This window comes from Schistocerca cancellata, chromosome 9 (assembly GCF_023864275.1).
Source record: "Schistocerca cancellata isolate TAMUIC-IGC-003103 chromosome 9, iqSchCanc2.1, whole genome shotgun sequence".
NCBI lineage: Eukaryota > Metazoa > Arthropoda > Insecta > Orthoptera > Acrididae > Schistocerca > Schistocerca cancellata.
The window spans coordinates 252046699-252060846 of record NC_064634.1 but is presented as its reverse complement, the minus strand read 5'-3'; the positions used below and the strand labels follow the sequence as shown (position 1 = coordinate 252060846).

General features: G+C 41.0%; 1 protein-coding gene across 2 annotated transcripts in view; it reads left to right on the top strand.

Annotated features, from left to right (window-relative positions):
* LOC126100778 (rhomboid-related protein 2-like) overlaps positions 1-14148 on the top strand; it is a 73304-nt gene that overhangs the window by 18053 nt on the left and 41103 nt on the right. For both annotated transcript variants that reach the window (XM_049911400.1, XM_049911399.1), the window contains exon 5: positions 10814-10950. In XM_049911400.1, the coding sequence (XP_049767357.1) occupies positions 10814-10950 (137 nt within the window). The remainder of the gene's footprint in view (positions 1-10813; positions 10951-14148) is intronic.

Here is a 14148-nt window from a genome sequence, read left to right as displayed (position 1 = left end):
CTCCGCCATCTCGTCATATGGGGGAAAGGGAGGAGGGAACTGCGCTGGAGCAGACAGCGTGGAGAGCAATGCCGGAAGCACTTGTTTCATGGTGGCCATGAGCTCCATCTGCTGCGCAACCAAAACCCGCACCAAATCCTCCATGCCGAGGAGAAGCTGCGAAACCAGAACAATGATGCAACATGTGAAAGAACGACCCTACTCATCGCCAATTGTGTAGTAACACTGTTCACGTTTACGTCGCACTTCACTTAGCGTAGACCGGGACTGTGTCCTAGGCATGCCCGATGTTAACTGACTGGGCACGGCCCGTGCTGCCGGAGTTGTTGTTGTTGTTGTTATGCCGGCAGAGGTCGCGTCCGAATTCTCGCGTGCCCTCTGGTGGACGGGACTCTACTTGCGGAAACTACCGTCCGTGACGCGCCGTGCCAATGTGCGCCTCCCGCGATCTTTCTGGTGGCTACTGCAGCTTGATCTTACATTTCTCCAGAAAGCAGTTGTCTCTGCATTATATTACAAGCTGAGGGTAGACTGAACACTAAAGGAGAAAGTAAAGAAATTCTTAAGACCCTATTCAGTAGGTTTGGGTATTTGTGTGAAAGTTTTTCTTATGGAAGTCATATATTCAAAAGATTTCCCCATGCATTGAAAATATTGTGATAGATAAGATGCAGTGGATGTCAAGTGGGTTGTTATCTGGAAGAGTCAACCTGAAAATGTATGCTTTCCACTAGAAACTAAATACTTTTAATTATTGCTAATGAACTGTAAACAGCAGTGACACTTCATTGACACATTTCTCTTTTTTTGTAGAATACAGCAAAGTGTCCACTTGTATATGACCCCCCCCCCCCCCAAGTTGCTTTACAATGTGTACCTTTCTTCTTAATTATCTCCTCAAAGTAGAAGACACAATGTCTCCAAGCACTTTGAATAACCTTTCATGCCATTTAGGCTAAGTAAACTTTTTAACGTATTTGTCTGAAATTGTCATCATCTCTACCAGTTATCTTCAGCACCATTAAATGGCCTATTTTAGCACTTGTAAGCCTACAAGCTCATCTACCATCTTCATGTCATCCATCTCCTCTACTAACTCATATTCATTCACAAAAATGGAGGAAAGATATTTGGATATTCAGAAATACTACTGTCTTTCTAGCAATTTATTTTCATTGGAAAATTTACTTTTTACACATCAGCTGTTAATTCAACAGAGGTAGTAGAATAGGTACCACAATATTTCCAGCAGAAATGTTTTGACACTTGGTGTATAATGAAGAAGCAAAAATAAGTTCATAATACACGACTCTAATGCCGCATTGCCATGAACTGCAAATTAAATTAATAATGAAAAAGTGATGAAACATTAACCAAAACTGTGAGTAAATTGGTCACAAAAACTTGAATACATCCCTATTTATTATTTAGATAAATTAATTTGGAAAATTACAAAAATTTCTTATGAGGCAGAGCAGTTCAGTAATGGAGTTCTTACAATGATCACTGCACTGATTGTCTGCAATGCTTCTGTTTCATGACCAGTCCATAACCAGGAACAGGTTTAGCTTCATTATTCCAGAGACAATGGCGAGTGTAGCATATGTGACTTCTACTGCTCTTATATTTAATTGATATTCTTTTGCCTGCATCCAACATGCCACATGATCTAAGTGAGAATTGTTGACATTGATAAAAATTTAGTAGTAACAGTGTGAATACTATGATCCACAGTAGAAGAAAGGCAGTGTAAGTGCTATACGTTTTATTACCCCAATAGACACATAAACCAAGGAGACTGAAAACTGAGGAGAAAACCAAAGAAATAACTCAAACAAAGTCATTAAATGTAACCAAAGGTATTGCCAGATCATCCTTCACATAAGCACAAAGAAAGCCCACACTTTCGATAACATGTTTGACTGCTTGAATGCCATGCAGTGCTCCTCTGGTAGAGGGGAGATCCTGGGATGAAAGGGAATTTATACTGAATTGTCCTGCCCACTCTCATGCATACCAGCACCGGTGTGGGTGTGTGAGAGTGCTCTTTGAGAGGATAAGAGCCTCATGGTGTGCAAGTGTCTGTGGCAGTTGACTCCATTGGTGATGATACCAGGATGGCTGGCGGGGTACCAGGGTGAAGGCCTGGTCAGTGGGGGAAGGTCTGAAAGCAGGCATCAGCTGATGGAGAGGCTGCCCCTGTGCAGTGTCATCTGACAGGAGCATATCTGTTAGTTTTACCTGTTCAATGAAAACCCTGTTTGAGTTGCTATTAATTAAGAATGTCATTGCATGAATGTCTCTTTCTAAGACTGGAAAGGAGTCAGCACAAGGTGGCTGCAAGGGTGCTTTTGTGACATCTGTCTGGAGCATTACATGCTTACATTGACTGAGGTCTTTACGAATGAAAATGGGTGGGTTTTCACGGCAAGATGCCTTTGGAGATAAGAAATTAGAAATTCAGTTACTCATTTTGTAGCATCAATGAGCAAGGATCTTCACAAGACAGCCCTCTTATTGTATGGAGACAAGCTCCAATTGAAGTATATGTTATTTATCAAGTTTGTGAGGCATTCTCTCTTATGAGAACAAGCTTGTATCTTGTATTAATGAAATTTCGAAAGGAGCTCCTTCCAGAATAAAAATTTACCATCTTTCCTACTAATTGATTCCAACCAATCCTATTGAGATTATATAGTTGATTTAACAATGAACGAAATCCAAATACACTATATTGCAAGGATCACAGATTATAAAAAATATTTATTCTGCAGTTATTACTTAACAGACCAAAGATCATAACAACAAAACACATAGTTGTTTCCTACACACCCACAAGCTGTTGAGAAGTTAATTCATGAACACTGAAAGCCCCATGGCTTAGCAGCACCACTGATGCGTAATCTTTGGCCATACCATCAAAAAATATCAGCTTGCTGTTTGTTGGTACTGACCAACTTGATACTGAACTTTCCCTGCAATAATTAACTCATGATGAAGTGGTGCCTCATGTCAGTGTGTTTTGATTAAATGTGATGTGCACCATTGTGACTCAGTGCAGAAGCATCTGTATTTCCAAAGAATACACTGGCTTTTCACTGTGTGTAATACACAGTTCTCAGAGTAAGCCCTGAAGGTACACTGTTTCTTGCACTGCTGTTGACAGGGCCTTGAATTCTACTTTTGTAGTTGACAGAGTAACCATTTGTTGCTATTTTGAATTCCATGAAAATGCTGCCTCAGCTAACTTGAAAATACAGCCACTCGATGATCATCATTGATTGAGATCTGATGCATTATCAACATGATAAATGCCTTCAGTTTTAATTGTTCCTTTTTTTTGGGAAGTTAATCCTACATTGACTGTGCCTTTCATGTATCTCATAATTCATTTTACTGCTTCCCACTGGAGTTTTTGATAATTATAGTTGTATCTACCTACAACCTCAATATGTTCAGTCTTGTGCTTTGAACCAAATATAGGAGTGTCCTAATGGATTGCTAATAAGGAATGATATGTAACACAAGTTCTTTCTCAAATGAATGGCTTGCTGACAAGAAATCCAATGTAAGACAAGTTTTCCTCAATTGGCAATTTTTTTTCACATTTTTTGCAGTTTCAAATGAGTTTTGAGTGGATGTGAAACCAGATTGCAAGCTTCCATACCAAATTTCTTGAGTAAGTTTGCTGCACTTTTTTTCCCCTCAGTGCTAATCATGTCTTGTTTTTTGCTTTGTTACATTCTCATGCCAAGACACTAACTGAGTTTGCTGAGATGTGTCATTTACACACATCAAAAAAAGTTTTGCATCACCCCAGTTTCCCCACCTCCTGATGATAGATGTTCACTGTATCACAGACACAGTCCCTTTGACTGTTCAGAAATGTCACTAAACCCACACAAAGATGTAAACAACTACACACGAGCAGCACCTATTAGACAGAGGGAGTCCGAAAACCGATCAGTTCCAGTCATTCCAGCAGGAAGGAGGTACACGGCTCGTGTTGTCTGTAGTTCAACCATGCTTAGACAGCAATACCATGGTTCAATTGCATCCACATTGTTACTTTGTGCCAGGAAGGGCTCTCAACAAGGGAAGTGTCCAGGTGTCTCAGAGTGAACCAAAGCGATGTTGTTCAGACATGGAAAAGATACTGAGAGACAGGACTGTTGATGACATGCCTCACTCAGGCCACCCAAGGACTACTACTGCAGTGGATGACTACTACCTATGGATTATGGCTCGCAGGAACCCTGACAGCAATGCCATCCTGTTGAATAATGGTTTTCATGCAGCCATAGGACATTGTGTTATGACTCAAACTGTGTGATGTGCAACTTCACTCCCGACGTCCATGGCGAGGTCCACCTTCACAATCACAACACCATGCAGCGCAGTACAGATGGGCCCAACAACATGCCAAATGAACTGCTTAGGATTGGCACCATGTTGTCTTCACCAATGAGAGTAACATTTGCCTTCAACCAGACAATTGTCGGAGACGTGTTAGGAGGCAACCCGGTCAGGCTGAATGCCTTTGACAGACGGTCCAGTGAATGCAGCTAGGTGGAGGTTCCCTGCTGTTTTGGGGTGCCATTATGTGGGGCCAGCGTATGCTGTTGGTGGTCATGGAAGGCGCTGTAATGGCTGGAAGATATGTGAATGCCATCCTCCTACTGATAATGCAACCATATAGGCAGCATATTGGCAAGATATTTGTCTTCATGGATGGCAATTCATGCCCCATCATATACATCTTGTGAATGACTTCCTTCAGGATAACGACATCACTCAATTAGTGTAGCCAGCATGTTCTCCAGACATTAACTCTATTGAACATGCCTGGGATAGATTGGAAAGGGCTGTTTATGGATGACATGACCCACCAACCAATCTGAGGGATCTACACCAAATCTCCATTGAGGAGTGGGATAATCTGGACCAACAGAGCCTTGATTAACTTCTGGATAGTAGGGCCAAACAAATACTGGTATGCATCAATGCAAGAGGACGTGCTACTGGGTATTAGAGATACTGGAATGTACAGCAATCTGGACCACCACCTCTGAACGTCTTGCTTTATGGTGGTACAACATGCAATGTGTGGTTTTCATGAGCAATGAAAATGGTGGAAATGATGTTTATATTGATCTTTATTCCAATTTTCTGTACAAGTTCTGGAACTCTCGGAACTGAGGTGATGCAAAACTTTTTTTGATGTGTGTGAATTGATTCATTAATTCTTTCTTCAGTTCTTTCTTCCACCTATTATTTCTATTCAAAAAGGTCATCATGTTGCCTATATAAACAACCAGAATGAGTATAATGTTGCCTCTCAATTCCGTGGTAAATGCAGGGACCATATTCTGACTTTTTGGTTTCATTTTACATAATGTTACATCCAACTTCTGACATGGTACCAAACATTTGATGAATATTTTAGACACTAAATTGTCTTCGTTAGTTGGTAAGCCTTTGTCTGCCAAGGAGCTGCTGCATGATCACCTACGATTATCCTTCATGACCCTAGAATTGGGGCATGAAGGTTGGAATTTGGTGGATGGTGTCACCTGGGCCCAAACAGACTGGACAAGCTCAAAATCCCTGGGGAAGCAGATCACTAGGCCTGGGAACAAATACTAAGCTCTATCAAGGAGCAACAGTGCAAGCAGACACAAGATCATTCTGAGATGGCCACTGAAGAGATACTGAAACCTCCCCTCCCCTAACCACCACCTACCCCAGCCTCCATTCCCCCACCACTGAACATGCCATGTGCCATTAGCACATGGAATCAAACCTGGACCCACGAGAGATAAATACTAATGGCAGAGAGCAGACAGATTATTGCATCAGCACCATCTGATGACGGCAGAATGTTTATTCACTGAAATATCATAGCATTCAACAGTATTATCTAGTTGGACACCTGACAACCCTTCAAAAAACATTCTAAAATTGTTTAAGCCTCTGGTTTATGTCTTCCTCTCAACTAGGAACCTGAGGATCATGATCTGTTCTGGGTGAGATGCTGCAAATTGTGATTACTGCTTCTGTACTGTGGGAAGGGCTAGCTGTCTACACTAGCTCAGTTAGCTGTTTAAAGGAAGGTGCCATTTATGCTGACACAAGGTACAATTTATGGCTAGTTGCATTGAGTGCATTCAATGGCTGCCAGCAGAGTCTCCTCCATATCTCAGATGAGACCTACAGCAAACATACTAAGTGCACACAGGTTTTCTTTTTCGATTTGCCAGTGATTTTCCTGAGGGGCTCACATTACTTGCCTGGTGTTGGACTCCTGGTGATCAACATACTCACCCTCTGGGCATGCTCAGACTTTGCAATATCATCTACAGGGCCAACAGTCTAGATATCCCTCCCTGGCTCTGATCTATCAGTAGTGGCAATAATCCACATCTGTTGCTACGGCATAAAGAGACAGCTGTGTGACTGACATCCACATTCACTTTGTGCTCATTATTTGTGAATTCACTTCATCTGCCCTTTACATTCACGCTGGGGGGTTGATGAACTGGCCATGTTATATATATGAGAAGCGTCATCCTATTTTCGAGAGGACACCAGACATTTTTCGTCTTAAGTACCCCAACAACACTGCAAGCCTCGGAAGCAGCCTGAATTATATCAACAGTGGTCAGCACAGCTTCTAGCTGCTTCCAGGTAGTGCTCAATTTCCATCCTACCTGCTGAGCTGGCATTTCCTTTTGTCTTGTCATTTCTACTAGCAACAACATTACATTTCAGAAATTCCTGATAGCAAAGTGACAAAGTGGCATTCATTGCAAAGGCATGAAACAGTCTAACTGGCACTTGAAAGATAAAGAAAGAATATGAAAAAGAACTTCAGGGAGTTTATTAAATGAAATAAAACAAGAATTAGTGAAGCTAATTAACAAACTGTTTAAACAACACAAAGTCATAAACCTGTGTAGTAGGTCAAATTTTGTTTCTGGAAGTAACAGACACTGAATATCAATTACTTTCACAACAAAATGGATAAAGAAATAACTCAGTGCCAGAATTTTAACTCTGTCACTGACCTTAGAATGACTATTGTTGAGGGAGTAATCCACAACAGCACATTTTTCAGGCTGTAAAAGCAACACGTGTGATCAACATTACTGTATCTCTCACAAATTGTTTCCATGAACTGTCTGATGAGTAAAAGGCCAGATCTGTAGGGACTCTTGTAAATCCGAGCATCATGGATCATCAAATAACCATTTAAGAAATCTAGAAGTGCTGCAGTCTTCAGTAGAGAGCAATAGTTTACTGTAACTTAGTGCCTATTGATAATCCAGCGTACCTGTGAGAAAATACTTCCTTTGATGCAACTTCTGATCTCAATTGTGTTAGAAGCAGTGTACATTTGCCTAATGAAGGATTTAATTAAATGTGGTGTTGGTTACAGCCTTGGGAAATGAAAGAATATGTACTTTGCTTTGATTCCCTCTCAAAGATATAACTACAGTGCTATGTCCATCATCAGGCCAATAACTTAGCATATTAAGAGTGTTTGACCTTACATGCTATTCACTGACTGGTTACAAGAAGTTGATATAAACTTCTTTGCCACCCATCAAATAGATGTATCCAGGGCATGAACATCGATGACTGCATGTGTCATGGCATGGCCTTCACGCTTAATTGGCTGGATGTGCATGGTGCACCTTCGATCTGTAAGTTCACTTAGAAGATAGGTGGAACATGTAGAGCTGAGACATTAATGAAGTAACTGTATTTTCTACAGCTGCATACCTGAAATATAATTAGAGTCACATATATAAGTTTTTACATAACTGATGCTCTCTCTCGCTCTCTCTCTCTCTCTCTCTCTCTCTCTCTCTCTCTCTCTCTCTCTCCCCCCCCCTCACCCCCCCCTCCCACACACACACACACATACAAAATACCAGAACATCAGAGAAACAGTACGAAAATCTATAGTTTGAAATATTTGTCTCTATTATGAAAAGAATAGAGTGTTATTCCTCATATAGCAGAGATGTTGAGTTGCAGATAGGGACAACAAAAAGACTGTCAAACAAGTAAGCTTTCAGCCAAAAACGCCTTCACTGGAATTAGACAACACACACACACACACACACACACACACACACACACACACACACACACACACACACACATACAAACTCACACACATATGACAGTCTCTGCCAGCCAGAGACTGTGGTCAAAAGTGTGTGAGTTGTGTTTGCATGTGCGCGCCTGTGTGTGTGTGTGTGTGTGTGTGTGATTTTCCACCTGCATGTGTGTATGTGTGTGTACATTGTCTAATTCAATGAAGGCCTTTTTGGCTAAAAGCTTCCTTGTTTGGCAGTCCCTTAGCTGTGCCTATCTGTGACTCAACATCTCCACTATATGGTGAGTAGCAGTCTATCATTTCCATAATATTTAAAAAGAAAGATGATGAGACTTACCAAACAAAAGCACTGGCAGGTTGATAGACACACAAACAAACACAAACATACACACAAAATTCTAGCTTTCGCAACCAACGGTTGCCTCGTCAGGAAAGAGGGAAGGAGAAGGAAAGACAAAAGGATATGCGTTTTAAGGGAGAGGGTAAGGAGTCATTCCAATCCCGGGAGCGGAAAGACTTACCTTAGGGGGGGAAAAGGACAGGTATACACTCGCACACACACACATATCCATCCGCATATACACAGACACAAGCAGACATTTGTAAAGGCAAAGAGTTTGGGCAGAGATGTCAGTCGGGACGGAAGTACAGAGGCAAAGATGATGTTGAAAGACAGGTGAGGTATGAGCGGCGGCAGATTGAAATTAGAAATTAGCGGAGATTGAGGCCTGGCGGATAGCGAGAAGAGAGGATATGCTGAAGGGCAAGTTCCCATCTCCGGAGTTCTGACAGGTTGGTGTTAGTGGGAAGTATCCAGATAACCCGGACGGTGTAACACTGTGCCCAGATGTGCTGGCCGTGCACCAAGGCATGTTTAGCCACAGGGTGATCCTCATTACCAACAAACACTGTCTGCCTGTGTCCATTCATGCAAATGGACAGTTTGTTGCTGGTCATTCCCACATAGAACGCTTCACAGTGTAGGCAGGTCAGTTGGTAAATCACGTGGGTGCTTTCACATGTGGCTCTGCCTTTGATCGTGTACACCTTCTGGGTTACAGGACTGGAATAGGTGGTGGTGGGAGGGTGCATGGGACAGGTTTTACACTGGGGGCAGTTACAGGGGTAGGAGCCAGAGGGTAGGGAAGGTGGTTTGGGGATTTCATAGGGATGAACTAAGAGGTTATGAAGGTTAGGTGGACGGCGGAAAGACACTCTTGGTGGAGTGGGGAGGATTTCATGAAGGATGGATCTCATTTCAGGGCAGGATTTGAGGAAGTCGTATCCCTGCTGGAGAGCCACATTCAGAATCTGATCCAGTCCCGGAAAGTATCCTGTCACAAGTGGGGCACTTTTAGGGTTCTTCTGTGGAAGGTTCCGGGTTTGAGGAGACCTCCCTGCTGGAGAGCCACATTCAGAATCTGATCCAGTCCCGGAAAGTATCCTGTCACAATTGGGGCACTTTTAGGGTTCTTCTGTGGAAGGTTCCGGGTTTGAGGAGACCTTCCACAGAAGAACCCCAAAAGTGCCCCACTTGTGACAGGATACTTTCCGGGTCTGGATCAGATTCTGAATGTGGCTCTCCAGCAGGGATACGACTTCCTCAAATCCTGCCCTGAAATGAGATCCATCCTTCATGAAATCCTCCCCACTCCACCAAGAGTGTCTTTCCGCTGTCCACCTAACCTTCGTAACCTCTTAGTTCATCCCTATGAAATCCCCAAACCACCTTCTCTACCCTCTGGCTCCTACCCCTGTAACCACCCCCGGTGTAAAAACCTGTCCCATGCACCCTCCCACCACCACCTATTCCAGTCCTGTAACCCGGAAGGTGTACACGATCAAAGGCAGAGCCACGTGTGAAAGCACCCACGTGATTTACCAACTGACCTGCTTACACTGTGAAGCGTTCTATGTGGGAATGACCAGCAACAAACTGTCCATTTGCATGAATGGACACAGGCAGACAGTGTTTGTTGGTAATGAGGATCACCCTGTGGCTAAACATGCCTTGGTGCACGGCCAGCACATCTGGGCACAGTGTTACACCGTCCGGGTTATCTGGATACTTCCCACTAACACCAACCTGTCAGAACTCCGGAGATGGGAACTTGCCCTTCAGCATATCCTCTCTTCTCGCTATCCGCCAGGCCTCAATCTCCGCTAATTTCTAATTTCAATCTGCCGCCGCTCATACCTCACCTGTCTTTCAACATCATCTTTGCCTCTGTACTTCTGTCCCGACTGACATCTCTGCCCAAACTCTTTGCCTTTACAAATGTCTGCTTGTGTCTGTGTATATGCGGATGGATATGTGTGTGTGTGCGAGTGTATACCTGTCCTTTTCCCCCCCTAAGGTAAGTCTTTCCACTCCCGGGATTGGAATGACTCCTTACCCTCTCCCTTAAAACCCATATCCTTTTGTCTTTCCTTCTCCTTCCCTCTTTCCTGACGAGGCAACCGTTGGTTGCGAAAGCTAGAATTTTGTGTGTATGTTTGTGTTTGTGTGTCTATCGACCTGCCAGTGCTTTTGTTTGGTAAGTCTCATCATCTTTCTTTTTAAATATATTTTTCCCACGTGGAATGTTTCCCTCTATTATTTCCATAATATTGTTTTATACCATGCTGGATTTTTCTAATATTTGTCTCTGGTGGATAAGATGCTCTGGTTTTTTTTTTGTGTAGGTTATAACATTTCTCTGGGATGTTATTGCTGTGGGAACTATGGCAGCAAATGGCCCTGCTGCTACTGCTCTTATGTATAATCCTCATAAGAGATATGAAGCATGGCGTTACATTACATACATGTTTGTTCACGTTGGGTGAGTTTCTCCTCTAATAATATCTACAGAAAAATTATTGTGTGACTTCTTAAACTTTTTCATTAATTACTATTTTGTACCAATGCACCATTTTTTATTCTGTTTCTTCCAACAAATTATACTGCTTAGATCCACTTGAACCTCTATCGACATACAATATTTTTTTCTCTTTTTTGCACATGTATCTACATTTAATGTAGCCCTTAGAATAAGCCATTTATTGATTCTGTGCATTGCACTGCAGCTTTAAATTACTTTAACAAAGCATACATGGTCATGACTATGTGTCTGCAAATGAACAATGTTGAAAACTCAAGCTCTGTTGTATTTTGACATGCCGTTATATTTCTCAGGATTTGACATAATCACTGAAACTGCTACTTGGCAACAGAGTTATAGACCCCTATCCATCATTCAGGAACATGACTATCAGAACCTTCATCTCTCTATAAAGCAGAATATTGCATGGAACTGAGAGTGGAGTACGATTCTGTGGTAGTGTCAATAGTTCAGAGGATACTGTTCATTGCATTCCATTGCAAGTGGGACTTCACAAAAGATGATCTAGCTATCCATTCTTTTTACCCTCATGAAATCAGCAGTTTAGATAAAAAACTGCCACAGTAATAGCATCATTGGAGTACAGAACAAGAATTTAAATTGTTATATCAGATGAGTCATGCTTCCAATTACATAACATTAATTTCATTTTGGTACATTCTACCTCCCAGGAGAACACTTGTGCAGTAAGATGTACATAGACTGGCAGTTATAGTGTTATATTATGGTGACATTCATCTGGCTAAAAAAAAAAAAAAACAGGTATGAATCCATTTTTCAAGACCAAAATTATTCTGTAGTGGTTTTGGAAGTATTGTAATGACTTCCATTCGACGTTATGGACACTTATTTTAGATTAGATTAATGCTTGTTCCATAGATCATGAATACAACACTTCGTAATGATGTGGAATGTGTCAGGTTAATAAAAGATGTCTGTACAAGATATTACATTACACAAAATATTGAATGACACTAATGTTTAAGTTTGTTTTTTTTCCCCTTAATTTATATCTAAAAATTCAGCCAATGAGTAGAAGGAGTTGTCATCTAGAAATTCTTTTAATTTATTTTTAAATGTTAGTTGGCTATCTGTCAGGCTTTTGATGCTGTTTGGTAGGTGACCAAAGACTTTTGTGGTAGCATAATTTACCCCTTTCTGTGCCAAAGTCAGATTTAACCCTGCATAATGAAGATAATCCTTTCTCCTGGTGTTATAGCTATGTACACTGCTATTACTTTTGAACTGGGTTGGATTATTAACAACAAATGTCTTAAGTGAATATATATACTGTGAGGTTACTTTGAGGATCCCTAGATCCTTAAATAGATGTCTGCAGGATGACCGTGGGTGGGCTCCAGCAATTATTCTGATTACACGTTTTTGAGCAATGAATACTTTTCTACTCAATGATGAATTACCCCAGAATATGATGCCGTACAAAAGCAGTGAATGAAAGTAGGCATAGTAAGCTAATTTACTGAGATTCTTATCACCAAAATTTGCAATAACCCTAATAGCATACGTAGCTGAACTCAGACATTTCAGCAGACCATCAATGTGTTGCTTCCAGTTTAACCTCTCATCAATGGACACACCTAAAAATTTTGAAAATTATACCTTAGCTACAGACTTCTGTTCAAAGTCTATATTTATTACTGGAGTTGTGCCACTTACTGTACGGAACTGTATATACTGTGTTTTATCAAAATTTAAAGAGAGTCCGTTTGCTGAGAACCACTTAATAATTTTGTGAAAAACATCATTTACAATTACTTTGCTTAGTTCTTGGTTTTTCGATGTTATTACTATACTTGTATCATTAGCAAAAAGAACTAACTTTACATCTTCATCAATGTGGAATGGTATGTCATTAATGTATATCAAGAACAGTAAAGGACCTAAGACCGAACCCTGTGGGACCCCGTACTTGATAGCCCCCCAGTTTGAGGAATCAGCTGTTGTTTTAACATTACATGAACCACTTATTTCAACTTTCTGCATTCTTCCAGTTAAGTATCAATTAAACCATTTCTGCACTGCCCCACTCAAACCATAATGATTTAGCTTATCTAAAAGAATTTCACGATTTACACAATCAAAGGCCTTTGAGAGATCACAAAAAATACCAATGGGTGATGTCCGGTTATTCAGAGCATTTAATATTTGATCAGTGAAAGTGTATATAGCATTTTCTGTTGAAAAGCCTTTCTGAAAACCAAACTGACATTTTGTTAGTACTTTATTTTTACAAATATGGGAGGCTACTCTTGAATACATTACCTTCTCAAAAATTTTTGATAGAGCTGCCAGGCAAAGCTCACTCATCTATGGTAAACTTTAAGCTCAGAGTTCAAAGCTAAGAAAAGTGACTCCTTATAACTTACAATAATTATATGACTGTGCTTAGGTACTTAACGCCTTCCACATTTCACTATATTCTGTCATGTTTTGGAATACTTACTATGACAAACTGCAACTGTCTTGCTTGAAAAAGATGAGGTATCACTATATTAGAAGGTAGACTTAGTTTGACAGGAGCAATTGCATTATGAAATAAGGGAAACACGACCACTCACCTATATTGCAGCAATGTGTGGAGCACAGAAATGTACAACAGAAAGCAGCAGTCACACCAGCTTTCAAGCTCTAGCTCTTTTTATAGGAAAAGGACACACTCACCCACCTGCCCCCCCCCTCCCCCCCACACACACATGCACACACACATTACCATGGCAAATCCCTTACCAAGCCTATGGGAGTGTGCCTTTGGGCATTTGTTTCGTTGTATGTGCAAATGTGTGTACATGTGTACTTTTGCTAGAAAAAGAGTTAGTGCTCAAAAGCTAATGTGAATGCTGCTGCTTTTTTTTTTTTTTTTTTTTTTTTTTTTTTTTTTTTTTTGTGCTCTACACACCAATCTGCTTTAGGTGAGTGGTTGCTTTTCTGTTTATTTCAGGTATTGCTCCATCCAGGAATTTAAATTATTGTTTAGGAGCTTTATAATGAGGATGAATTGCTTATTTAGTTTGTAGAGTATGTACTGTAGTTAACTTGAATGAACTACAAGTATTCATGGTGTGGTCTTTACATAATATAGCCAATACCAATGAGAGATTACATTTATACTCGAGCTGC